At 43.9% G+C, this 25,918-nt stretch overlaps 2 protein-coding genes across 11 annotated transcripts in view; one reads left to right on the top strand and one right to left on the bottom strand.

Annotated features, from left to right (window-relative positions):
* Positions 1-266, bottom strand: part of PCYT1B (phosphate cytidylyltransferase 1B, choline) — a 32,088-nt gene extending 31,822 nt beyond the window's left edge. For 2 of the 6 annotated variants that reach the window (XM_083836918.1, XM_083836921.1), the window contains exon 1: positions 92-228. Coding sequence is in view for 3 of the 6 variants with exons in the window: in XM_083836920.1 (XP_083693046.1) it covers positions 92-208 (117 nt within the window). In the remaining 3 variants the exon portion in view is untranslated. Of the gene's footprint in view, positions 1-91 lie in introns of all 6 variants that reach the window. The other 4 variants (XM_083836920.1, XM_083836916.1, XM_083836917.1 and 1 more) reach the window with 4 other exon arrangements.
* The window catches only part of POLA1 (DNA polymerase alpha 1, catalytic subunit), a 221,499-nt gene that overhangs the window by 1,074 nt on the left and 194,507 nt on the right, over positions 1-25,918 (top strand). For 4 of the 5 annotated variants that reach the window (XM_083836819.1, XM_083836822.1, XM_083836821.1 and 1 more), the window contains exons 2-10: positions 16,627-16,751; positions 17,758-17,854; positions 18,344-18,424; positions 19,217-19,332; positions 19,597-19,659; positions 21,135-21,233; positions 23,094-23,289; positions 23,527-23,695; positions 25,618-25,796. In XM_083836819.1, coding sequence (XP_083692945.1) covers positions 16,627-16,751; positions 17,758-17,854; positions 18,344-18,424; positions 19,217-19,332; positions 19,597-19,659; positions 21,135-21,233; positions 23,094-23,289; positions 23,527-23,695; positions 25,618-25,796 — 1,125 coding nt within the window. Of the gene's footprint in view, positions 1-15,930; positions 16,088-16,626; positions 16,752-17,757; positions 17,855-18,343; positions 18,425-19,216; positions 19,333-19,596; positions 19,660-21,134; positions 21,234-23,093; positions 23,290-23,526; positions 23,696-25,617; positions 25,797-25,918 lie in introns of those variants that run through there. The other variant, XM_083836820.1, reaches the window with a different exon arrangement.

Here is a 25,918-nt window from a genome sequence, read left to right as displayed (position 1 = left end):
CCTTCCCCTTCCCATCCCCTCTCCCTCTCCCTTCCCATCCCCATCCCCATCCCCGTCCCCCTCCCGTTCCCCCCCGGCCCCCCGCACTCACCAGGCGCGGCTGGGGGCAGGTGTGCTCCAGCTCCTCCATGGCCCCTCCTCGCCGCTCATCACCGGGGGATTTCGGGAGGCCGGGCTCTGACTCAGCACCGGCGACGAGCACTGGCATGGCCGGCGGCGGCCCCCCCCCGCCCCTCTCCTCTCCTCCCCCCCCCACCCGGTCCCGCTCAGGCCGTCACGCGGGTGCCCGCCCCGGGGGGGGTCTCCCCGGGAGCCGCCCGCGCGTCGCCATGGCAACCGGGCGTCTCCCCCTCCCTCCCTCCCTCTTTCCCCGCCCGGCCTAGCGGCGCGCCGCGCTCATTTGCATGCGGCCTCCTGATTGGCTGGCTGCCGCCGCCACCGCCCCGCGGCGCCACGGCGGGCGCCCGCTGGCCGGAGGGGAGGGGCCCATGCGAGGCGGGGAGCGGGGGCGGGGCGCGGCCGGGAGCGGGGGGGGAGCGGCGCGGCTTGTTGAAGTAAAAACAGAAATAGAGAACCCAAAACCGACAGAACGACCCCAAAAATAAAGGCGAGGCGAGCTAGGAGGAGCCGTTCCTCAGGGGGCGAGGCGCCCGGCCCCGGGTGCTGAACGGACAGCTCCCGGCTGTTAACGGCTGCGCGCGCGGCCCGCCCCCTGCTGCTCCGCCCCGAAACGGGGGGATCTGACCAAAACCGGGGACTCTGACCCAAAAATGAGTGTTCTGACCAGAACTGGGGGCTCTGACCCAAAAATGGGTGCTCTGACCCCAAAGTGGGTGCTCTGACTACAGGGGTTGCCCTGACCACAGGGGGTGCTCCACCCCAAAAGGGGATGCCCTGACCAAAAAGGGGGTGCTCTGACCCAAAAGGGGTGCCCTGAGCGAAGGGGTACTCCGCCCCAAAAGGGGGTGTTCTGACCGAAAGTTGGTACTCTGACCAAAAGCGGGTGCTCTGACCCAAAGCGGGTGCTCTGACTAAAGTGGGTACTCTGACCCAAAGTGAGTGCTCGTTTCCTCAGGAAAAATATTTCAAGGAGTGTTACACTTTTAGGAGGACATTTGGGCAGAGCAGTGTCGGGACATGAGCAGAGGGACCTCACAAGTAGCCCTTCTACAAACCCAACCGCGTGTGGCGGCTCCCCGGCGACCAATGCCAGGGCGCAGAGGGAGCGGGACGAGGTAGATGCCTGGCTGGGGTCAGTGCCCAGCCCTTCCTGACCTAGCGTGGGAGATGAAGGGGAAGAGATGCTATGCAGCTGGATGACTGCCAGTAAATTGGAAATGTAAATTCCTTCACTTCGCTTTGTGCACAGAAAGGTGAACTCCATCTTTGCTTTCATGCTGGGAGTTTGCTATTGAGCCTGGCTGCATTTCAATTAGTATTTCATAATGTTTTTTCATAGAGATGATCTTTTTCTATATACATGTAGCATTAAAGAACAATATCTCTCTTACAGTGGTGTTATCAGCTAAGTGGTGCCAGAATTTCAACGTCGAAGCGGAATACCTTTGTTGTTGCTCACTTCTTTTCCAACTTTGGGAGATATTTTATACTAAAGCTTTCTTGCCTTCTGTTTGAAGAGCATGATCAAGAAAATGTTTTGTACCTCATTAATAGAGAGAGTTGAAATAATGGCAAAGGCTCTGGTGAGAAGGCGGGGGAAGACTGTGGGGTCCGTCACGTGCATCCAAACTGACTTTGTCACAGGCCACCCTGGCTCTGAAGATCTTAGTTAATGTTCTGGTTTTAGGTTCTTGGACAAGGCATCCTAAACTGCCTCTTCTTCTTGCTGTGGAGGAAAACGGCCTTTCAAAAGGCTGGAAGATGTGTTCTTTACTCTCTAAAATAAATAAATAAAAATTAGATTTGACTGGAGAAGCTGAGTGGATGGCCTTCTGGAAATCCTTACTAGTGAGCCAACTTTTAAAAGACCAGTGGAGAAAGAGTGATGAGTGGGATGGTTCATGCATCTAACTTCTTTTATGTAACCAAATATCTTGCATCAGGCTGAGTATGGTCTCTTGGGCATCCTCCTGCTACTTCTTCAGAAGTAAACGTGACGTATAGCCACGGCCTTTAACAGCGGAGCTCTTGGCAACAACTGCTTGGGCTTGAATAGACATCTGATGCATAAAAATCCTGTCCCATGGTGCATAAATTGATTTTATATGCAAACAAGCCCAGAAACCATGATCCAATCCCCTTAACACTAATTCCAAGATCTGAACTGAGTAGACAGCAAACAGGGAAAATTCTTAATTGCAAGGAAGGTTCCCTCTGAGATGTAGTGTTTGGTTGGTTTTTTGTTTGTTTGTTTGTTTTTTGTTTTGTATTTGTTTTTGTTTTGTTTGTATGGAATTTCTTTTTTGCAAACTAGAACAATTCATTCTCCAAGTTTGATATATACATATATATATATCAAATATTTAGCTGTTACATTTAAATCCCCTCCATTCTCAAACAAAGTATTATCTCCATCTGGACTTCTTGTGCAGCTGAACACCATGGAGACAAGTATTCCTGTGCAGACTCCTCTATATTTTCAGGCTGTCATTTTTAAATACCCCCTTGCCTTTTTTTCAATTTAGTCATTGAAATGCACACAAATGCAACTAAATAAACTTCAATTCCTTATAGACACCATCACCTATAAAATCTCTGTCATGCTTTTACCATAGTATGCATATTAAACTGAATCTAGCAGATGAGCACTGATCAGACAACATGGATGAAATCTGAATTAATGTGTCCACTTCCATCAGAGAGGTTATTCCCCTTTCTCTGATGGCTTAAGATAAGTGAGAAACTTACTTCATCAAGCTTACTACGTCAAGGTCATAGCTGTGCTGCTTAATGCATACTAATGGCATCCTTGCCTTAAGGCAAAATGCCTAGAAGAGCAACCTGTACTTGGAAACTGGGAATGAACCTGTTGAAGACCTCAAGCTGCTTGAGAAGGGAAATGATGTGCATTATACAATTAGTTAACAAGGAATGCTTTCTGCTCTTTAAATGCTAGAGCAAAGATATACCCCCATCTTCAGCAAAGTTTAATGACTTACCTCTAAGCCCCTCGCTAACACAGTAATTTGGCTCAGATGCCCTCAGTGGTCCAGATCTGTTACTGCTACAGAGAAGTTTGTAAACACTCAGCAAAGTCTCCAGGCTAAGGTCTGCTATATTAGCAGGACACTCCATGCTTCTGATGTCCTTTGTAAAAGCAAGGACGGGAGTGTATTGCAGCCCCTAGAGAATATTACCAAGTGTTTGAAGTGCCTCAGTAGATAGCAAGCACTAAATACCACAGCAGAAGCTGTATTTAAAATGGTCTGCCCATGGGAGAGGCTGCAAGAGTCTTCTGACTTAGACCTGAGTCATACTACAGAAAAATAGACCCTCGAGTGTTTCCTGTCCAAAAGTCAGCAGGAAGCCGTGGAAAACTGGGGAGATGCATGGTTAAACAGGGTTTGAATTCAAAGACAAGCATCTACAGAAAACATCACAGAATAAATTCTTGAATATTTAACAGATGAGCTGGGTTGTGCTTCAATGTATGTTTTTTGGATCCTGAAGGCTTTAACGGCTGTCAGCTGCAAGATTTTGTAAGATGGAGGAATGGCTTATGGCTGGAACAGAATACTTAAAATACGATGTTTCTTTCTACCTATCTATCAATCACTCTCTGTGTGTATATATATATATGTACACACAGACCTATATATGTAGGTATAGGCAAGTCTCTCTATATATAGACTTATAGACTATATATACATAAGATACATAGGCAAATCTATACAGAGAGACTTGCTAGAATTAGTAGTCAAAAAAAATAGAAGAAAAAGATACCATATTGCTGTGATGATCAATTAGTTAAATCACATATTTTTAGACCGGGATTAAAACCCCAGAATTCTGGATTTTTTTCCGCACCTGCAAGGGCAGAGAATGAAAGGTATCAATTTAAATACACCTACTGGTTTTCACTGCCTCCAACACCATCACTTTGCTGCTTCCATGCAATTTTATCTGATACTGTAGCTTTAACTCATTTTTAAGGTGTAGTTCATCATTCCAGCAGAATGCACAGTGCTTACGAACTATTGCCTTTTTGTTAAAGCAAATTAAAAGTACTTCTGATTTATGAGAGTGCCTTACAGAATTGCATACGGATTAAATCCATACTTTTTATATATATATATATGTATATGTAATGACAGCCTGTAAATTATTAAGGGTAAAAACACAGGACTTGGTACAACAAAATCTGGCTTTTTCCACATTCCTGTAGCAGAGATGTGATTTTTAGTAAATACTATATTCTCAAAATGCTTGTACAGAATCAAATTAGACAGTCTTTCAATAATCATAGAATCATGGAACCACAGAATATTCTGAGTAGAAAGGGACCCACAAGGACCGTCGAGTCCAACTCCTGGCTCCACACAGGACCACCCAAAAATCAGACCCTGTGTCTGAGGGCATTGTCCAAACACTCCTTGAACTCCAGCAGGCTCAGTGCCATGACCACAGCCCTGGGGAGCCTGTCCCAGTGCCCGACCACCCTCTGGGTGCAGACCCTTTCCCTAACACCCAGCCTGACCCTCCCCTGTCCCAGCTCCATGCCGTTCCCTCGGGTCCTGTGGCTGTCCCCAGAGAGCAGAGCTCAGCGCCTGCCCCTCCGCTCCCCTCGTGAGGAAGCTGTAGGCCACAATAAGACTTTTTTTAAAAAAGACATGTCAGTTCCAATATGCTTTATAGATAAATCTTCTGAAATCTGTAAGTACCTAAAAATAGGGGCTTCTAAAGTGCCATTCGTCCATGCCTTATAGCACTATTTTGAATAAGTGGGGCTATCGACTTTGGGGTAGGTTCTTTGTGTTCTCACTCTTTTATGAACTGCTTTTACAAGCACTTTCGAAGAAAACAGTAAGAAATCATGGCTGGTATTGGACCAAGAAAATATGTGTCTTAATTTTATCTTTCTGCAGTCGTAGAACAGCCACTTAGAGTGGGAAATGTTAGGTCTGTTTCTCCCGTTATTAGATTGTTTTGTTGTCCTTGCTATTTTTAACAATCAAGCTTTTAATTATTGTGCTGTCATGGGAGGACAGCCTTCCCAGCAGTGGGACTTTCCTGCTGGGTGCACAGAGGTTGTGAAGCATTTCAATTAGCTAGTCTCTGCTCATCATTCTCTCCCCAGAACTGCAATAACTTAGTCGATCCATTCTTATCACCATTCCTACTTTCTTGTTAGAAAGTTTTTTCTTAACATCTAACCTGAATTTTTGTGGCCGCAGTCTTGCTTTTCTACCAGACATAGAGAACAGTTTTGTTCTCTTTTGCTTTTAGTAGGCATTGACTATTTATGGTTAAGACTTTGAAGCAACAGTTACTGGATTTGGAGTGGAGATCTGGCATTCAGCAGACAGGTTGCTATTTTTGACAAATCTCATATGCCTCTTCTAGACTAAACAGCCCCAGTTGTTCCAAAGTTTTCTTATACGTCACATTTGACAGGCCACCTCACTATCTGCTGTGTCGCTTTTTGGGTATCTATACATTCCTGCAGAGTAGTGTAAGCATGGTACTATAGCTGCAACTTTACCAGTACTGAGAAATATATTGCTAAATATTACAGATCCCACTGCTTTTTCTATCTCAGTATAAAGTTTGCCTAAATGATTCATGCTGTCTCTCTCCTGCTTCTTACTCACTCATTACAGATAAATATAATTTAAGAAAAATGTCTTTCCTATTTGTATTTAAAGTATGTTGTTATCCTTCCTTTCTCTTTTTCTCTGCAAGCCATTATTTTCGCTCTTCCTGGAACGATTTCACCTTCCCCTCTTCTGCCTTTCTAGACATGCACGACAACCCCCTCAAATCCACACAAAAGCCTTTGCTAAGACTGTCTTGCCTGTATTTTTATTGCATTCTCTTCTACCCTTCCGTCATAGTTTTGGCTAGGACGGAGTTAATTTTCCTTGTAGAGGCTCACACAATGCTGTGTTTTGGATTTTTGATGAAAACAGTGTTGATAACACATGGATGTTTTAGTTGTTTCAGAGCAGTGCTTGCACAGAGCCAAGGACTTTTCAGCTCCTCCTGCTGCCCTGCCAGCGAGGAAGCTGGGGGCACACCGGGAGCTGGGGAGACACAGCCAGGGCAGCTGGCCCCAATGGCCAAAGGGATATCCCATACCACATGGCACCATGCTCAGCAATAATAGCTGGGTGAAGGGGGGACAGGGGTGTTCGGAGTGCTGGCATTTCATTTGTCTTCTCAAGAAACTGTTACACATGATGAACCCTGATGCCCTGGAAGTGCCCGAACGCCTACCTGATGATGGGAAGTAGCAAATGAATTCCATGTTTTGCTTTGCTTGCACACGTGGCTTTTGCTTTACCCAGTAAGCTGGCTCTGTCTCACTCCATGAGCTCTCACATTTTTACCTTTCCGCTTTTGTCCCCCACCCCGCCTGGGGAGAGTGAGCTGAGCAGCTGTGTGGTGCTTAGCTGCCTGACGAGGCTAAATCACACCATCTTCAATCTATCTGCCACCTTCCTTTTCCCCCGTCTCTATTTCAGACTTCTTGGACTGATCTTCAGTGTTCCATCACTCTCTCTTTTTTCAATATTAAAAGCTTCCAATACCTTTTTTTTCTCTATCATTCTTGTGAACCTTTATCTGCCCACTTGTCACATTTTCATGCAAATGCCTTCACAGGTCTTTTCCCGTACTATTTCAAATGCCAGCCTGCTAAGTAAAACACCAAAAGATTTACTCTAGACGGCATGCAAGTTGGGGATCAATGCTTAATATTTTGGATACTGGCAACCTAATAACTGTAGATTTTGCTAATCTAGAGATACGCACCTTATTTAAAGCATAACGTGTACCCATCCACTGTAAAATGAGTATCTGTTAGCTAGTTTAGCTTTTATTAATAATTAAGATTGTTTGACCCTAATATCCTGTTTGAATTGCTTATAGCTTTGCCAACTTTGAAGCCTTTGATCTAACACGTTATCAGCTGGGCATCTTCTGTCCACTGAGCAGTTGTGGAAAAACTTCTGCCAGCATGATACAGCTGCTTCCCATGACTGGGAGGAGAGATCTGATATTTGGTTGGAGGTTTGGCACTCGTGACAGTGGTGTGCCGTTTTCTATTTTCATGAAAATTGGGCAAATTTAGTCTTGGATGTAAGGATGTAAGTCACTTCATATGTGTCAGGGTCCTGAGGCACTAAGCAAACTTCTTGACCCTGACAAGCCTGATTTGGGGCTTCTACCCCACACCCTCTGCCTGTGGGCTCAGGGGCTCTATTTAAGCTTCAGCCCTTGTCTGAACAGTGTTGGAGGAATACTGATCTCCATCATATGCTTGGCCTACCCACCAGTATGATCTGGACCTGAAGCTGCAGGCTGAATTCCTGGCTTGACCCCAACCCTTCCTTATTTCTGTAGACTTGCCTCGTGATCCCTGGACCTGTTCCTAACCTATATCCTCTGGCTGACTAAATGGCTTGACCTGCCTCATCACCATGATATGGCCTTACGATCAGGTCTCTTGGTTGGACCTTGCCACCATCTGCTGTTCTGTCCTGTTCACCTTGCTTGGGTATGGTGGGACTGGACCCTGACTGTTGAAGCTCCTGATCTGCCAGCCTTGTGATCCATCTAGGCTCTTGATTTGCCTTTCCTTAAGGAGCAGCTCCCCTCCTGCTACTCCCTAGCAATGCGTACAGTACTGGTGTGCCTAATCTTGTTTTTAGCTATTAAAGTATCTGGGAACCCCATTCCTTACTGAGTATGGGTGAATATAAGCAACCCTTGTCTATTTCTACAGAACAACAGCCTCTGTTTAGTCCTGGGACTTGGAAACTCTGAAGACCTCTTCCTGTATTCAGGAATTCTTTCCTTATTTCATAAAATACAGCAAATCAAACCACCAAAACTGATCAGAAAGACTCTCTTTTAGGTTCACAGTTGCTTTCCTGTTGGTGTCCACAAGGGAGAATCAAAAAGCGTGTGAATCAGACCTGAAGGAAAAAGTCGTGTCTGGTTAGTATTGGAAGGTGGGATCAGATACCAGTGGAATGGGCAAGTACAGAAAGGACGCCTGAGAAGCACCAGAGAACTACTCTTTAGATCAGACACAGACAACCCAAGTTTGGTCTCCATCATTTGTAAATCCTTTCTGTTGTCTCCTCTTCAGAAAAGATGATCTCAACCTCTCCCTTATGATCGTAACTCTTAGATTGTTGCTAAGGCTTTTGTATACTACGGTGAGAAGGTTTTTAACAAAGAAGCACCACCTCCTCCCAAGAAATAAGACATAAAGAGGCTAATTGTTCTGCTTGGAGAGTGGAGCATGGATAACATGCAGTGAAAACCTAGATCATGCTTTGTAGATGAAAGCTAGAAAAATGTGTTGGGAAACAGGACACAAAAACATACTAAAAAAAATAAATCTTGAAAACAACAACAATAAAAAATTAGCAAAGGCTACATTTGCTACTTTTTGATAGGCTGATATAGAGGAAGTGTGGAGAGAAAAAGACTTCCTTAAAGAAAGTCTGTTTTGTAAAACCAGGATGAGGGAAGATAAGATGTAGACTGCAAAGAAGCAACTATGGGAAAAGGAGAAAAAACTTCATATGCTTTCTGGATTTACAAAGCTAAACACAAACGTCAAGTTGTCAGACTTGTCTGATTTCCTGCCTATCTTTAAGTGTGTCAATAATTTGTAAAATCTTTCACTGATTCTCAAACCATACCTATGCATGTTTACCATACCATGAAAGTACCAGGACTAATTTTTCACGCTTTAATCAGATTTGATACTGAAATTAGATTACTGTCATTTGTTCTCATTCAATTTCATATCCATATTTGTGGGATCTGTGCCGTGTTTGAATGGGAATGGTATGGGCTGGTGTGTCAGGCAGGTTCTCTTCACCTCTGGACAACTGAGAGGAGTGAGACTCCAGCACTTTCAGAAATGGCCTTCTAGAAAGCCTGTGGAGCATAGAGGGAGATGGGGGAGAGGTAGGAGGTAAACCCACCCTACAGGTTTTCCTGATCGATGGAACAGGGGATAGCTAGATAAAAATATAATATAAGGGAACAACTGGCTGATGGGTCAAGCTCAAATGGTTATAGTAAATGAGGTTACATCAGGCTGGTGGCCAGTCACTAGGGGGGTTCCCCACGGCTCCATTTTAGGGGCAGTTCTATTTAATTTTTTCATAAATGACTTGGATATAGGACTAGAAGTTGTTCTGAGTAAGTTTGCAAATGACACTAAATCGGGAGGAGCTGCTGAATCCATCAAGGGTAGACAGGCCTTGCAGAGAGATCTTGACAAATTAGGGATCTGGGCAATCACCAACTGCATGAAGTTCAACAAGAGCAAGTGCTGGATTCTGCACCTGGGAAGGGGCAACTCTGGCTGTATGCACAGACTGGGGGACAAGAGGCTGGAGAGCAGCCCTGCAGAAAGGGATCTGGGGGTTCTGGTTGACGGCAAGTTGAACATGAGCCAGCAGTGTGCCCTGGCAGCCAGGAGGGCCTGGGGTGCATCAGGCACAGCACTGCTAGCTGGTTGAGGGAAGGGATTGTCCTGCTCTGCTCTGTGTTGGTGCAGCCTCACCTCAAATACTGTGTGCAGTTTGGGGCACCACAATATAAAAAGGACATAAAACTATCAGAGAGTGTTCAAAGGAGGGCTGCAAAGATGGTGGGGGGTCTAGAAAGCAAGATATATAAGGAGCAGCTGAGGTCCCTGGGTTTGTTCAGCCCAGAGCAGAGCAGGCTGAGGGGAGGCCTCATGGCGGCCTGCAGCTCCCTCACGAGGGGAGCGGAGGGGCAGGCGCTGAGCTCTGCTCTCTGGGGACAGCGACAGGACCCGAGGGAACGGCATGGGGCTGGGACAGGGGAGGGTCAGGCTGGGTGGTTGGAAAAGGGTCTGCACCCAGAGGGTGGTCGGGCACTGGGACAGGCTCCCCAGGGAGGTGGTCACAGCCCTGAGCCTGATGGAGCTCAAGGAGCATTTGGACAATGCTCTCAGACACACAGGGTCTGATTTTTGGGTGGTCCTGTGTGGGCTAGGAATTAGATTTGATGGTGCTTATGAGTACCTTCGAACTCAGGATATTCCAGGAGTTTGTGGAGTCTCCACCCCTGAGACAGTCAAACCTTGACTGGACACAGCCTGAGCAGCCTGTGCAACCTGGTCCTGCTTTGAGCAGGGGAAGGACTAGAGATCTCTGACGCCCCTTCCCACCTGCATTATTCTAAGATCCCGCACTGAGGCTAGATACAGCAGGATGACAAAATGATTTATGCTGTGGGGAAGAATTCTGACAGCTTAAGAGCCTCAAAGGTAGAAAAAATTGGGGAAGTTATTATTGTTGAAAGATGAGAGGGAAAGTGGAAAGTCTTTTCCCAGGTTCTGTATTATTGTGGATTAAATAATTTCTAAGCAGGTCATGAATTTTTGAAAAATACAAGAATGAGAGAATTAAAGTGACCCTCAGTAACAGCTGAACTTATGTATTTCTACTGCCTGAATGAAACAGTAATGATACCAAAAGGCCAAATATAAATATGGAAAGCAATTCAGTAGGACTTTAGCAATTCAGTAGTGATACAGTCGGACTAGATGGTCTTTGAAGGTCCCTTCCAACTGTACTAATCTATACTATTCAATATACAAGATTTTGTTACGATGAGTTATGGGCTCTGGACATATGGTAAGGTTGACATGGGATCTGTGTGTTGGTGCCCTGAATGCATTAATTGACCCTAAATGCCCTGACCAGTCGCAGCTGGGGTGTCCCCATATCTGCTGCCAGCATATGGGGCCAAAGAGCCCGATATTTCAGTTCAGCCCTGGGCCTTCAGTCCACACCTGAAGTACGTTGTAGGTGTGTGCAGCTCCGGCTGTGCTGTGGCTGAGCGTGGCAGTGGACCGAGCTGATGCAGACCTTGACCCATGGGCTGACTTCCTGACCTGGCCTGGGACCTGTCCCATCATCATGGACTTGCCTGGTGGTCTCTGGACTGTGCCTGACCCATGTTACCATCACTGACCCTGACCTGACTCTGACTTGCATTTCTGGATTGTCTGTGTGGCGAGGCAAATCCACAATCTTGTTTGATGATTTGGACTCCTGGCTGACCCTGACTACCATGTGGGATGGGGCCCAGGGTGGTAGGGTCTCTCCCTCACCCGCTGTGTCATGTTATCCCTGTCCTTATGGAGCAGCTGACCCTTGCTGCACCCTGACAGGAAGCTCAGGCCTTCTGAACCCCTAAACTGAGCACAGTGGTGCCTGCCCCATGGCTATGTGGGGTCTTTTCCACGTGATTTCCTCTGAGTCATCAGCCTGACCCTGCCTGGGCTTGGGTCTGCCCACCATGATGGTCCCTGCCCAGCCCCTGGCTCCTGAGCAGATCCTCCACCCTGGCCTCCAGGGTTCCCCATGCTGTGTCTTTGCTGTGGCTCAGTGTCCATGAAGTAGCGCATTGGTGACCCACACTCCACGGTAAATCCCTTCTGAGCCCCAGTCTCCATGAGGTGTGAGGACACTCCCTGCTCAGAGGGGAGGCAGCTGCTAGCTCTCAGAGGACCCCAGTAGCCCTGATCAGCCTCACCTGCAGCTTCTACCTTCAGCCCAGGGGCTCTGCACCACCAGCCCTTGCCTGAGCTGCATTATAAGAGTGCTGGTCTCCAGCTCAGCCACAGCTATGCTCTTACTTCGTAGTTTGACCTCAGACCTGACTCACTGCTGTGGACTTGTCTGGTGCTCACTGGGTTGTGTCTGACCCTGGATACCACCATCAGGCCTGATCCATACCCATGGGCTGACTTTGAGGCTTGACCTTGGACCTGCCTCATCACCACGGGCATGCCTGGTTGATCAGCAGGCTGTGCATGACCTGGACTACCATTGCTGGATCTGCTCCTGATCCATGTCTGTGGGACACAGAACTGAGTTTCCTTCTGCTGGGGAAGTAACCAGCTCCTGCTGCTTCCTGCTGCTGTGAGCACAGGCTCTACTGGCACTAACTCAGAAAGAGACCTGTGGGGACTACAACTAGACTGTAAATTTTACAGCGCATTGTGATGGCTTCCTCTTTCCTGCTGAAGAGCCTCGAAACAATGAACACTGAGAGCATTTGCCAATGGAGGTGTATTTGATCTTCAGCCACATCTTGAAATGTAACAGCCTCTCTGCAATAATGTTTTGCTTACATATTAATTGTTAATTTTTGTGAAATTGTAAAGAGTGCTGAAAGTAGTTAAAACAGAGACTTTCATGCTGTGGCAATAACTGTATGCTTTTGAACACCATTGGTATCAGACTTAATTCTTAGACATTATAATTATGTGAGGGCTCTTTCTCTGTGAGTTTGCTCTAACTTGTCTTCCCTATTTAATTTATGTTATAATATTTTGTACTTTTATTCTAGGCTTGAATAGGAATATTGTATGAGGCAAGCAGGTGGTTCAGTTCTGCTCTCTGTTACTGTTAGTGTAATCCACAGATTCAGGGAGAGTTGTTAGAAATTGTTGTAATTTAACCACAAGTAGAACTTAACTTTTTTTTTTTAATAATTTCTGGATGTTCATTCCATAGACCTACTTTCTTCTGTCAGAATAGAAATTAATGGAAGCTGTTGTTCTAGTTTCTATTCCACATTTACATTTCAGAACCTTTGCATCATAATAGCAGCCTTATTCTCTTTATCCTGATGTTAGCAGGTAACGTGGGTAGGTAATTAAAAATAGATGTGCAGTAAACAAAAGACATTTACAGACTTGGTAGTTAAGGAGCCTGCTCTCTAAACATATGTTTGCATTATCATCTTTATTAATAAACAAATGGAGAAGCATCTGTTTCTTCATATTCTATCAGTCAAATACCCGTGAAAAGTTTTGAAAATGAGCAACTCCTGGTAAGTAATAATTTCAGATTTTTGATTTTTAATTTACTTTATCTGTGCTCCTTTATTAATTTAGTATCCTATGCAGCCAGTACGGGTTGTTAACGTGTCACATGAATAGCGTAGTTTAGTAACTAGCTGCTGAAATGATACAGTCAAAGAAGTGAATCATGTTTAACTTAACTCATTTACACCTAATGAGTGATAACATGAATTAATTCAGACCAATATAAGTAGGAGAATGAAATACGTGGTGCTTGTGGGTAGCATACACATAAAGCATACATACCCATATCCTGTGCAGTATCATATATATGGACACGATTCTCCACAAAGATACTCTGCCCTCAACAGGGATGTAATAATGTGCAGGCGTTTTAAGTTAGTGAAGTTGAATTTGCCATCTCTGCTATAATTCAAGGTCTATTCGCATTCTGTGTTTTATACAACCCCTTGTAATGTCAACAGATTTTTTTTCCATCATCAAAAAAAATTACAAAGCATAAGCTTAAAGCATAATGTTGGAATCTGAGAACTTTAACACTTTGTCCTACTGTCTTTGAGACAGAACAAGCATGCCCTATATATAAAAAGGGAGAACACAGTAATCCTCAATACAGTAATTTGTTCTTTTAACAAAGGTTTGATACTATACTCCAATTATACTTTTATGTGTTAATATATACTCCAGTATATATTAACTTATATATATAATATATATATTATATAATATATATAACTTATAATAATTTAATTATTATAATTATTTAATAATAACCTATATATATACTATATATATACTATATATAACTTATATATAATATATACTCCAGTATATATTAACTTGGAGCAGTGAGTTTACAGTATTTTCTACTCATAAGTAATATTTTTTGATTCAGAACTTAGAGATATATACTTAAATTATAGCTGTAAGAAAACAACATGGAAAATACATCTTTGTCACCTTTCGTTGCAATCTGGAAGTGCAGGTTTCCTGAGCTTCCTCTTCTGCACTGCGCTTTTGGCTGCCTACCATCTTCGTTACTGTACTTCTCTCGTGCTTTTTTCTGTAGCTATCACACTTTCTTTGAGTGGCTTGAAGCTGCACAGTGAAATTCCCGCTTCTTTTACTTAAAAGACAATTGAGAAAAGGTCACGCCAAGTTGCTCTTATACGAGTGTCCCAAGGAAGGCTAAAGACCAGCTCAGAGTAATCTGTGATAAAGCTGTTTAGCAGAGGAAGTCCCAAATGTTGCTGGGTTATTTTGCTTTTCCAGAACAAACTGTCATGGTTCCCCCCTCCCCCCCCCCCCCTCCTTTTTTTTCTTCTCCTTCCCTGCATCACTTAAATGCTTGTTGTGCTATGCTCTGGGAAACAGATACCTTCTTGTTATGGTCAGAGATGAATGTCAGGATTGAACTAGCATTCATGAAAAAGGCTTTTGTGTGATCTGTGCTGTCCCACAGTGGAGCTATGGCAACAACTCCAGTTTGATCAATTAACTGTATCACCGTGTACCGGCTCAAACCATAGCATCACCTGAATGACTAACATTGCACTCTGTGTTTGACAGCTGACAAAGGGTATTGTTTTATTTTAATCAGAAGTATTAAAATCCAGTCAATTGAACATTACTAAGTCAGGGAAAGATCATCAGCTAGATATATGTGAAATGCAATATCGCTTTATTTTTTATTCAAACCGAACAATCTTCTGACATTGTTATTTTACAAATGTCTATTGTAGCTTAAGAAATTGACTGCCTTGAGTTTGATCTCCACTTCATGCTCAGTCATGTGGTCTTATTTTGTGAGTATTTTTTAAAAAAGAGGAAAAAAAAAAGGCATGGATGCACTGCACCAAATGAAATGACATCTGTAGGTCAGACGGGCGTTCTTCTTACAGCTGTCAGTGCTTCCAAGGACGTGGGTGTGCTACAGCTAGGCTGACCTGCAGCTAGCTATTGATTGCCAAGAGGGGTGGTCTCTGTCCCTCTGCGTGCCTGGCAATGGGTGCGCTGCCTGTGGGGTTGGCTGGGGGAGCAGGGCTCTCTCTTGTGGTGCCAGCGAGCTGCTGTGTGTGCCTGGGGTGGGCTTTCTGATTGCATCTGAGACAAGGTGCAGCTGTGAGGTGCACAGTGCTGTAGCAAGAACTGGGTGAGTTAGAAGTGTCAATGTCTAGTAGGTTTGTTAATTTTTTCCTCTTACTAATGCAAAGGAGTTCTTGTGGAGAAGGAAAATAATGTTTGGTTTCAGAACCATGTAAATTCTGTTCCCTAGATATTTGAAAACGAGGTAGTTGGTATGTTCAGGCCAAGTAGTACTAGGTAAGGCTCTGGTGACAGCCTTCTAGCTGTGTGGAGAGTCCTATCTGCTTTCACAAGGCTCAGTGCTACCTGCCTCCGTAAGGAGCCAGGCATCATCTCTCTGGAGTCACTGCCCATGTGTTTTCAGGAGCAGCAAATGCTCTTCAGGTAAGTTTCTCAGGTAAGTTCAGGCAAAGGTGGAAACTTCTCTGGGCAGCGGCTGAATGATGATGACTGAAAAAAAATCAAGGTAAAGCTGTGGCAAGACAGAACAAAACCCACTGGTTTCCCTGTTTTTATTTATTTATTTATTTTTAATAAGGACACAGGTGAATCTAATCAGCTTTTTATTTTAGCAGTTTAATACCCCAGTTAAATCCAGGTGTTTTTGGGGCTGAGGCGCATCCTCCCCACACAGCCCTCGCCCCTCAGTGGGAGGCTGCCCGAGCGCTTCAGACAGGCGGGCGAAGGGGGCCCGGTACGATAGATAAGGCGAGCAGGACACCTGCTGCCCTGCCACCCCTCTGCGCGCTGGGGCGGGTGAAAAACCCCGAAAGGTTAAAAAAAAATAAATAAATAAAAAAGAGAGAAAAAAAGAGGAGGGGGCGGGGTGAGGGAAGAGGAAGGGAGCGGGGCGGCCGCGGCCGCTGATTGGCTGGCGGCCCGGCGGCGGCTCGCGGGGCGGGCGGCTCGCGCCACTTTCGGGAGCCGTTGGCGCCGGCCGTGCGCGCGCGGACGCCATGGCCGAGAGCGGCGCGGGGCGAGCGGGCGGTGAGGCGGGGGGGGGGGGGGGGGGGGCGGCGTGCGAGGGGGGCCGCGGGGCGTGAGGGGAGCCCGGGGCCGTGTGGGGCCGTCCCCGTCCCTGTGGGCAAGGGGAGGCCCGCGGAGCGGGGCGGCCTCGCGGCGGTGCGGGCCGCTCGGGGCTGCCTGCGGCCGGTTCGTCGTGGGGACGGGGTGAGGGGAGCTGGGAGCTCCCTGGGGAACGGGGGGGCTTGGGGGGGTGACGGGGTTTGGGAGCCGCCTTGGGGGGCCCGGTGGCTGCTTTTCGGGTGTCCCCGCCGAGCGAGGGGCGGCCCCGGGGCCGGTCGCTCCCCCCGTGAAAGGCCGGGCCCTCGGTGGGGCTCCGGGAGCGGCCCCCAGAGCAGCCCCGCGGGTGGCCCTGTGCTCGTGGGCAGGTGTGCGCCGCGCTACGGGCGCCTCGGTTTCCAGCAGAGCTCCGGCCAGCCGCTGGTACATCGCCCTGCTCTAAGCACCAGGGGTAACAGCAGCTCGGTACTAAACGTATTTCCCGTGGTTTTGATCAATTTCAGCCATGCCTGAGTCTGGAAGTTTTGCTGCATCACGTTCCAGACGTGAGAAGAAATCTAGGAGAGGCCAGCAAGAAGCGCTGGAACGTCTGAAAAAAGCCAAAGCCGGTGAAAAATTAAAATATGAGGTAAACATTCCCTATCTTTTCTCCTTAATAAAAAGGGTATGTGAGCTGAGATGCTTAACTACCCTTCATGCATATCAAAAAATTATGAGAAGCAAAAACTGCCTTTCAGCTCAGTTTTCCTTTTTTTTTTAAATGGTGTGCATATTTTAGAATGTAGTTGTCTTGCCGTGTTCTGACATCACTTACTTGTTTCTTTCTGTTTTCAAAACTAAAACAGTTGTAATAATTGCAGGTCAAGCATATACAGTATTTGCTTGGGAACTATCCCACAGGGAAAGACCAGCCTCTAAAATTTAATTGCTTTAGTTAATGTTACGGTAGGAGTAACTTTTGTTTTTTTCAAACTTAAAATGATCTTAAGCTGTAAATGAATTTCAAAGCTGTGAATCCTGAAATGCTTTAATATTGACAAATGTTTCTACCAAGAAAACAATAGTCAAGTATTTCACTGATACAACTGAAATTTGGCAGTATGACATTGTTACTGTCTAAATAATTGCAATGCCAGCAGGAAGAGACCTCCACACTGAGGTGCATAAGTCTGAAGAAGCCTGAAATGCCTACATCCTTAAGATGCAAATTCAGTCAGGCATCTTCAGCATTATTCTTGAGCATATCAAATCACCTTTTTGTTGAGCTCGTCTGGATGCTTAAGAGTAGAGCAAGAGGTCAGAACTGTGGTGGCTTTTTTTTTTGTGTAGTGTGAAATGAGCAATAAGGCATCTCAGGTTCAAATGAAATCTCTGCTGGTGTTTCAGTAGATTCAGTGTACTGTAATAATTTTAAAGATTAAAAACTGACCTTTTGTCACTGCCAAAAAAAAAAAAAAAAGAAACAAACTGAATGAATAGCTGTGCTTGCTAGCTGTGAATAACTGTGCTTACTAGTTGTGAATAATGGTCTAGGAAGATGTACAGTTCTTGGGAACTCTTGTGTTCTTGTTGGTGACCTATATGAATAATTGGTGGAATGGGAGCTGTTAATCATCAGTGTACTTTAACTGAAGGTTGAGGAGTTCACGGGTGTTTACGATGAAGTAGATGAGGAGGAATACTCCAAGATGGTCAGAGAACGGCAGGATGATGACTGGATTGTTGATGATGGTAAGTTAAGAGTCATTTAGACTAGAGTTATTTTGATTATAGTATTATAACTCAGCTGGGTTTCATAATGTTCATGTGTTGACGTAAGTTATATTTCAGTATGTTCCTAGAGTCGTTTCAGTAGACAAAAAAGATGAGCTTTTATATGGAAATGAGTCTTTTCCATTGTTCTCATGGTAGTGTATTAGGATGGTAGTGAAAGTATTTTCCCATTAATAACAGTATTGGAAATTTTATTTCCAGTTACCAGAGATGTAACTTTAAAAAGAAGTGCTTTAAGTGAGAATTTCTAATTAAACTTGTATTATTATATTTAGTCTAATGGAAGGTGCAGCCGAGAGTGCTGTAGATTTTAGCACTTGCATTTATAACATTTGCTCTATGTTAAAAAGGCATTTAAATATGTGAAATGTTGGATTATGCAGATATCTAGAAATATCATGAGACAGAATTTGAAATGTAAATTTATACCAATTTGGTTTTGTACAGATGGGGTGGGTTACTTAGAAGACGGAAGGGAAATCTTTGATGAAGATCTAGATGACGATGCTCTTGGTTCCAGTAAGAAAGGTAGGTTGAACATAGCCGCTGTAGATGATCTTCTGGTTGCTTTTGAAAGGTACCTGAAACGGGCAACTCCTTGGCATCAGTATGTGGTGAATAGGGCCACGTGGCATGTTACTTGAAGCTGTGTAGTTCAGTGGCTGTGACTGGATTTTTTTAGTCTTTGTGATGCAGAGGATAGTGGTCCGCAAAGTGAGGTAAAGTCACCTCTAACTACTTTACTGCTACCAGGGTAATTTTGCTCAGTCTTCTGGGGGATATATGTTCACTTCCACAACAAATGCGCCTGGGGAAAGTTCTTAGTTTCCAAAGCCATTGTCTAAAGGATGCAAGGTCTCTCTTGCTACTAAAATCCTTATGTGCTCTTATGGATCTGGGATCAAATTATTTTGCCAGCTTTTATCATCTTGGTGGAGCCTGATGTTGAGAATCCAGGCCTAGTGCTTAACTCCTGGACACTTGTTTCTTCTCTGCAGATGCTTCTGTGAAATGTATCTTGGTCCTTTTTCTGGAGTGTGGACTTCTGTGGATGCAGAGATCATCCCTGAGGCGACTAGGCGAGATATGATGTTGATAGGGCTGTGGATATATATATATATATATTTTTTTTTTTTTGGTGCATGATATCCATTAGAAACCTGGCAGCGAACAAAAGATTATTAGGCTTTGTTTCAGCCAGCAGCATAAAGGTGGAAGAAGTGGGTTACCTCAGCTGTCTATTCCTGCTAGTAACTGGACCCTCAAAAATTTAACTTTATGATGAAGTCACAAGTTTTATCTTTTTTTTTTTTTCTGTAGGAAAAGGTGGCAAAGCATCCGCAGTTGGTAAAAAGAATGTGAAGAAGTCTGTGGTGTCAAAGCCAAACACAATTAAGTCTATGTTTATTGCCAGTGCTGGGAAGAAAAACACAGATGTAAGTTACTGCATTTTGAACTTTAAAGATTTTTTTAAACTTGTTCCTACTTCCAGTGGGGGTGGAGTAAAGCAAGGGTTTCTTTCAGTTCTTTTGTCTAGTTCCTAACAGGAGCTCTTGTTTATGGAGCATTCCTGAAAATACGCATGTGTTTTGTAGAAACAATTTAGCCATTTGCTGTTAGAGTCCTGATTGGGTTTGCAAATATAGTTAAGAGCTGTCTGGCGATCTTAAAGAAAGATGTTTGGCTATCTTATCTTGCAGAAAACTGTGGACCTCTCAAAGGATGATTTACTAGGGGATATTCTTCAAGATCTAAATGCTGAAGTAAGTGTATAAATCTGCTTGAGACAGCCTAATCCATTTATTTTTCTTGCTGTGGAACATGTAAAGAGAAGAAAGTTCTTCCTAAAATCAAATCATTTGAGGTTGACTTCTGCCCTAGTACATCTGCTTGGTGTATTCCGTGTGTGTACGCAGTCTACCTGTCTGTTGTCTCCACCGCACAGAAGTTGCATGACCGTACTGGTTTGATAAGCCCAAACTAGTCCCTCCTGCTCAGAGACAGTTTATAATGTGACCCAGAGCCCGTGCTAATGCAGCCTTCTAGGCTTCAGTCAGCTTGAGTGGAACAGGACTTGGTGCGTCTGGATGACGTGTACCGTATGTGCGCATCACCATGCTCCAGCCAGCGTACTGTAGGGTATTTCTGTCTGGCATGTTTGGGTTCACCAGAGGGCATGAGGGAGAACAGGTCAAGCAGATAACAAGATCAAGCAGATGTCTCAACTTCTGCCTGCCTCCTGCTTTCCGTGGGTTGCTCCAGGGAACCAGATGAATACTTCCCCTGAGCTAGGAGTGCCAGATAGCTGCTGCAGCAGCCCAGATTGGACTGTCTAAAATAGGCCATTCCTGCTCATCACTGAGTTTTCAAGGAGTTAATGCCCCTTAGCAGAATTTCTCAAAAAGGATTGCTCACATGTAAAAGTGCTGTAGGGAGATAGTAAATTAAAATACATTCTATCATAATAAGCTTAATATGTATTTTAGAGAGCAATAAGATGGTTATAAATATTCCACTGTAAAGTTATTCTCTTGGTATTGTGGTCTTTTTCACATTTTTACCCCTCCCTAAGATTGAGAATTATAATAGTTTAGGCTATCAAAACCCTCAAATCATTAAGCAAATGTATTTTAATGCTGTCAAATTTTGTGGAGTGTTAAGCAGGGGAAATAATGCTAATAATTATACTGTGGCGTCTATTTAAATAGTAGCTAGCTATTGTTTTTTGGTGGTGTTGTTTGTTTCCTAACCTTTCTTTTGTTATTATGTGTTGATATGGATGAGTGCAAAATATCTGTACATCTAAATAAGTTGAAATGTTTTTTCCTCTAGTATGACAATGTCGAAAGAGCACTTCTGCCTTTCTTGAGGCGTGTATGCTCAGTACTGCTATTTTAGCAGACATGCAGAACATCCCACCAAGTATTCTGATACTAGTGCATTAAAAGCATGATTAGGTACTGAAGTGACCACAGTTTGAAAACTGTTTCACTCACTGATGACGGTTTTTCTCTCAAACTTTTCCAAAAAAAATCTAGTGTCTTTCCTGGTGGGCTGATTGCTCAGATAAGTTTTTCTTTTAACGTGGCTGAGTTGTGAATCTGGAGGTTTCTTTGGTGAATGAGAAATATTGGTGGACTTCTTTCTCTTTGATGGAAAATGTTACTAACCAAGGCAAAAGAAAACACTAAACAACCTTTCTCCATTATGTCACTGTCTCTTTTTGTTCACTATTCAGACTGTTCAACCAAGTCCACCACCAATTATAATGCTGAAAAGAAAAAGATCTGCTGGAATGCCACTGAATCCTTTCTCTGTACAGTCCCAAACTCCTAAGGTGAAGTAAAAAAAATTTTTTTTACAAGTTCTCATTGATAACTATTAATCTGTTTTGGTTGGTTTGAATACTGTTGTCTTCTATTTCTGCTTTTAGAAATAACTTTTCTCCTTAGCTTCCTTAGCAATGTTACAGTGTAACTTCATGCTTTTTTTTCTTTCTCCCCATCCATGTTAACATAAACAGAATATTTTTTATATATATAATCTTTAGTGTAGTGATAGTATGTAGCTTTTACATTTGACAGATTTTGCTTCTATAATGTTAGGTATCTCACATGAAGGTGAGCTTCTGCTTTTTCCTCTTTTCCCTAAGAATAGAAAAGAACTTTGTGGCAAAGAATAGATGATGGGAAATATATGCAGAAGAACGCGTATCTGTGTTGTGGAAGAGGGTAAGAGACTTCTCTTCTGCAGAACTGGAAAGCAAAGGAAAAACTGAAGCTGTGGATAGAAGTTGACTTTAGTGGAAGATTGGGAGTGAAAGGAGTGACAGTTTGCTGTGGGTGGAAGTCTGCTGTTTTGATAAGAGTTCTGGTAAATGGGGAGGACTTCATAGCTGGAGATACAATGATATACTTGCTAAGAGTCTGTAGAAAGCAAGTGGAGTAGATAAATCTGATTTACCATTAAAATACCAGAACGAAACCTTTTGTGATACTGAAATCAACTCTTAAGCTGAAAACAGTCACCAGTGGCACTTATTTCAACAGTTGTGTTGGAGCTGAGGAATAATTAAAAAAGTGGGAGACAGAGTTAGAGAGGTTCTGTATCTTTATGGTGCAAAACAGAAGTCACTTTTATATGGAAATATGAAGAAAGAAGTTAATTCCCAGGCAGGCAGTTCTGGTGATAGCTTCTGTGGTCCTAGGAGTTTGGACATTTAGACAATGAAACAGATGAAGAGTACAGCCTTAGAAAATAAATGGGCATGAAAGAACATCACGGCAACTATAGAAGGCAAGAGCAGAAGTATTACTATGAATAAATTCATTTGGCTGAGCTAGCAAAAATTTCTTTACTGGGGGTAGATTAGATAATATTTGCTTCTGTTTAAGGTAAAGGATGGACTGAATTTTGTTGACTGCAGTAGAAGTAGCTGAACTGAGATTAAAATCCCAGAAATGATTTTGTGCAACTCTAAATTCTACCTCTGTAAATAACAGCTTTGCCTGAAGTTAAGGTTTGGGGGCTTGCTGCAGGTTAAAAGCCAGTAGATGCAGACACCTGTTGTTGGTCATGGTGGAGACCATTCCGTAGACATCTTCCGTGACAAGAGGTTCTGTGGCTGCTGCCATAGTAGTGTCTTGTCTGAAACAAATTCTTTGTGTACCATCTCAGAGTTAAGGCTTGCGGAGCACGTTGAAACGTGGTATATTTGTCGTCTTAGCTCTTCCTGTCATGTCTGTAGGATGAAGATAGCCAGTGGAGAAGCGCTCTGCTCTCCAGTCCCATGCACTCCTGTAGGCAGCTTACACCCGTGCCTATCAGTAATGAGTTTAAGCGGCCATATTGGCCTTTCCCTGTTGTTCCAGGCTCTGTCCCTGCTTGATATATATTGTCACATACTTAGCTGACACAGACACAGATTTTAATTTAGGAATGGGGTCATACTGCATGGGAAACTAGTGAAAATAGCTATAAACTTGATTAAAGGTCAACCACGGCCTGTTGTAAACTGCTTTTTAGAACTATAGAAGGAGCTCGTTTTGAGGAGTTTTAGTTGTCTTGCTGCAGAATACTTGAAGCTTTCCTTCTAGCCCTGGTTACTAGTTCTGCAAATAGCAAGTACTAGATTTTTTTTTTTCCTTTTGTGCTCTTAAAAGAAAAATTTTAAACTCATGTCTAAAATGTTTTTCAGGTAATCACCCCTATATCAAAGAAAGCTCCTGCTCATGTCAGAAAAGAAGCTCTTCCTCCAGCTTCATTTCATCCTAAACATCCCAATTACACAGCAAAATCTGTCATAGCCTCTGAAGAGAATGGAGATACCAAGTATGTGCCAAAAACTACAGAAAATGGAGTAGTGGAGACAATAGAAGAAAAAGCTATTGAAGGTATTGAAAAATCAAAACTCAGGTCTGGACATTCTTTAAATATGGCATGTTAGTGTTGAAACACTTCTTAGTTTACACTAGTTACATGTTTAGCTAGCTTAAATGTAGTCTTTTTTATGTACATTAACATTGTGTGTTATGTTCATGTGTATGGTTTGCAGTCTATGCACGCAGATGTAGCATACAGTGTGTCATTTTAATGATTCAAGCCTCTAGTTCTATATGCAACACTTCCAGATGACGATCAGGGGATGGTGGATTTTGATGATGAGGACTTTGATGAACCTATGGAAGCAGAGCATGTGGGAACTATACCTGAGACAGCTGAAAGCTTGAAAAGAGACAAGGAAGTTGAAAAGAAAGAGATGGAGCAGCTGGAATCTGAGAAGAAAGGGACATCTGCCTTGTAAGGATCTCTCTTTTATTTTTTAATTTTTTTTGGTTCTAGCAAGAAGCCTTTCAGTATGTACAAGTCTTAAATTAATATTCATATTTGTCTTTGCCAGTAGTATAATTGTGATATAGAATGATGACAATCTGATGTGATGGTTTTTTTGGCATGAACTTAAAAATGGTCATGTTGAACATGGTTATAGCTACTTTATTGAAAAACACTTGATGTTTCTGGGATTTAGCGCATAACAAAGTCAACAGAGTCAAACATAACAGAGTCAAATCTGGTTGGAGGCCGGTCACTAGTGGAGTCCCCCAGGGCTCGGTACTGGGGCCGGTCCTCTTTAATATCTTTATTGATGATCTGGATGAGGGCGTCCAGTGCACCCTCAGTAAGTTTGCAGACGACACCAAGCTAAGTGCGTGTGTCGATCTGCTCGAGGGCAGGAAGGCTCTGCAGGAGGATCTGGATAGGCTGGAGCGATGGGCTGAGGTCAACTGTATGAAGTTCAACAAGGCCAAGTGCCGGGTCCTGCACCTGGGCTGCAACAACCCCAAGCAGAGCTACAGGCTGGGAGATGAGTGGCTGGAAAGCTGCCTGGCCGAGAAGGACCTGGGAGTATTGGTGGATAGTCGGCTGAATATGAGCCAGCAGTGTGCTCAGGTGGCCAAGAAGGCCAACGGCATCCTGGCCTGTATAAGAAGCAGTGTGGCCAGCAGGTCTAGGGAAGTGATTGTCCCCCTGTACTCGGCTCTGGTGAGGCCGCACCTCGAGTACTGTGTTCAGTTCTGGGCCCCTCGCTACAGGAAGGACATGGACGTGCTCGAGCGAGTCCAGAGAAGGGCGACCAAGCTGGTGAGGGGTCTGGAGAACAAGTCTTACGAGGAGCGGCTGAGGGAGCTGGGCTTGTTCAGCCTGGAGAAGAGGAGGCTCAGGGGAGACCTCATCGCTCTCTACAGTTACCTGAAAGGAGGCTGTAGAGAGGTGGGGGTTGGTCTATTCTCCTACGTGCCTAGTGACAGGACGAGGGGGAATGGGCTAAAGTTGCGACAGGGGAGTTTTAGGTTGGATGTTAGGAAGTACTTCTTTACCGAAAGGGTTATTAAGCATTGGAACGGGCTGCCCAGGGAGGTGGTGGAGTCACCATCCCTGGAGGTCTTTAAAAGACGTTTAGATGTAGAGCTTAGGGATATGGTTTAGTGGAGTACTTAGTGTTAGGTCGGAGGTTGGACTCGATGATCTTGAGGTCTCTTCCAACCTAGAGAAATCTGTGAATCTGTGAACAACAATGCTTATTTCAGTATATTGAGGTGACTTAAATTGGATGTGAACACACTTTGATGCCAATGAGCAAAAATGAGGAATACCTAAAGATGCTTATTCTAAGCAACCCAGAAGGAATTGCATAACATTAGTTGTAGTTAAAAGTATTGTAGCTAAAAGTAATTTAACCTTGTGATCAGCTGTTTTTGGGAATAGAAGAAAAGATTTTTTTCTTCTTCCTTTTTTTTGTTTGAAAAAAAAAATCTTGAATGTTTCCATAATTTGAAATTATAAAATAGTTCAAGGCTTAAACATCTAATGACTCTTAAAAGGTAGTTTTGTTGAAATAATCTGCTGTTCCCACCGAGCAGCTTTTACAGATGGATGGATTTATTTGTTATGTAAAGGCTTGAATGACAGGCTGAAATTGAAGCTAAATGACTTCTGAACCCTGTGTGTTGTGTGATGAGAACCATAGTTGTTATGTGGATTTCTGTTTGTCGCTCCATCCTTATTTTCAGAAGAATTCTGAGGAAACTCAGCTGCTTGGAATGTTTCTTGGTAGTGGAATGAGTGACCAAAGGTGTGAGAATTCAGGACTGAAAAAAAGTAGTAAGTGATGGTTATAGCAAGGGCACGGTTTTACTTCTTGTTTGTTTCTTGCTCTGCAGAAGTTGTTCTCTCCCAGATGTTTCATGTTGGGACAAGGTTGATGAGGATGAAGCTGATCTGGTGGCGACAGACGTTCAGCTGGACCCCAGTATCCTTCCACTTGTCAATGGGGAAAATGATGATCAAGTCTTGAGATTTTATTGGCTGGATGCTTATGAAGATCAGTACAGTCAGCCAGGTAACCATTCAGTTAAAGACAGAAATTGCCATTCTGATTCTCTTTATGCAACGCGGATTTTTACACTTGCCTAAGTTATGTCTGGATACCATTTCTGTCTAGGTCCTGTAACTTGTGTAATA

Source organism: Anser anser, assembly GCF_964211835.1.
Source record: "Anser anser genome assembly, chromosome: 1".
In the NCBI taxonomy this organism is placed as follows: Eukaryota; Metazoa; Chordata; class Aves; order Anseriformes; family Anatidae; genus Anser; species Anser anser.
This window is presented reverse-complemented; position numbering and strand designations above follow the sequence as displayed.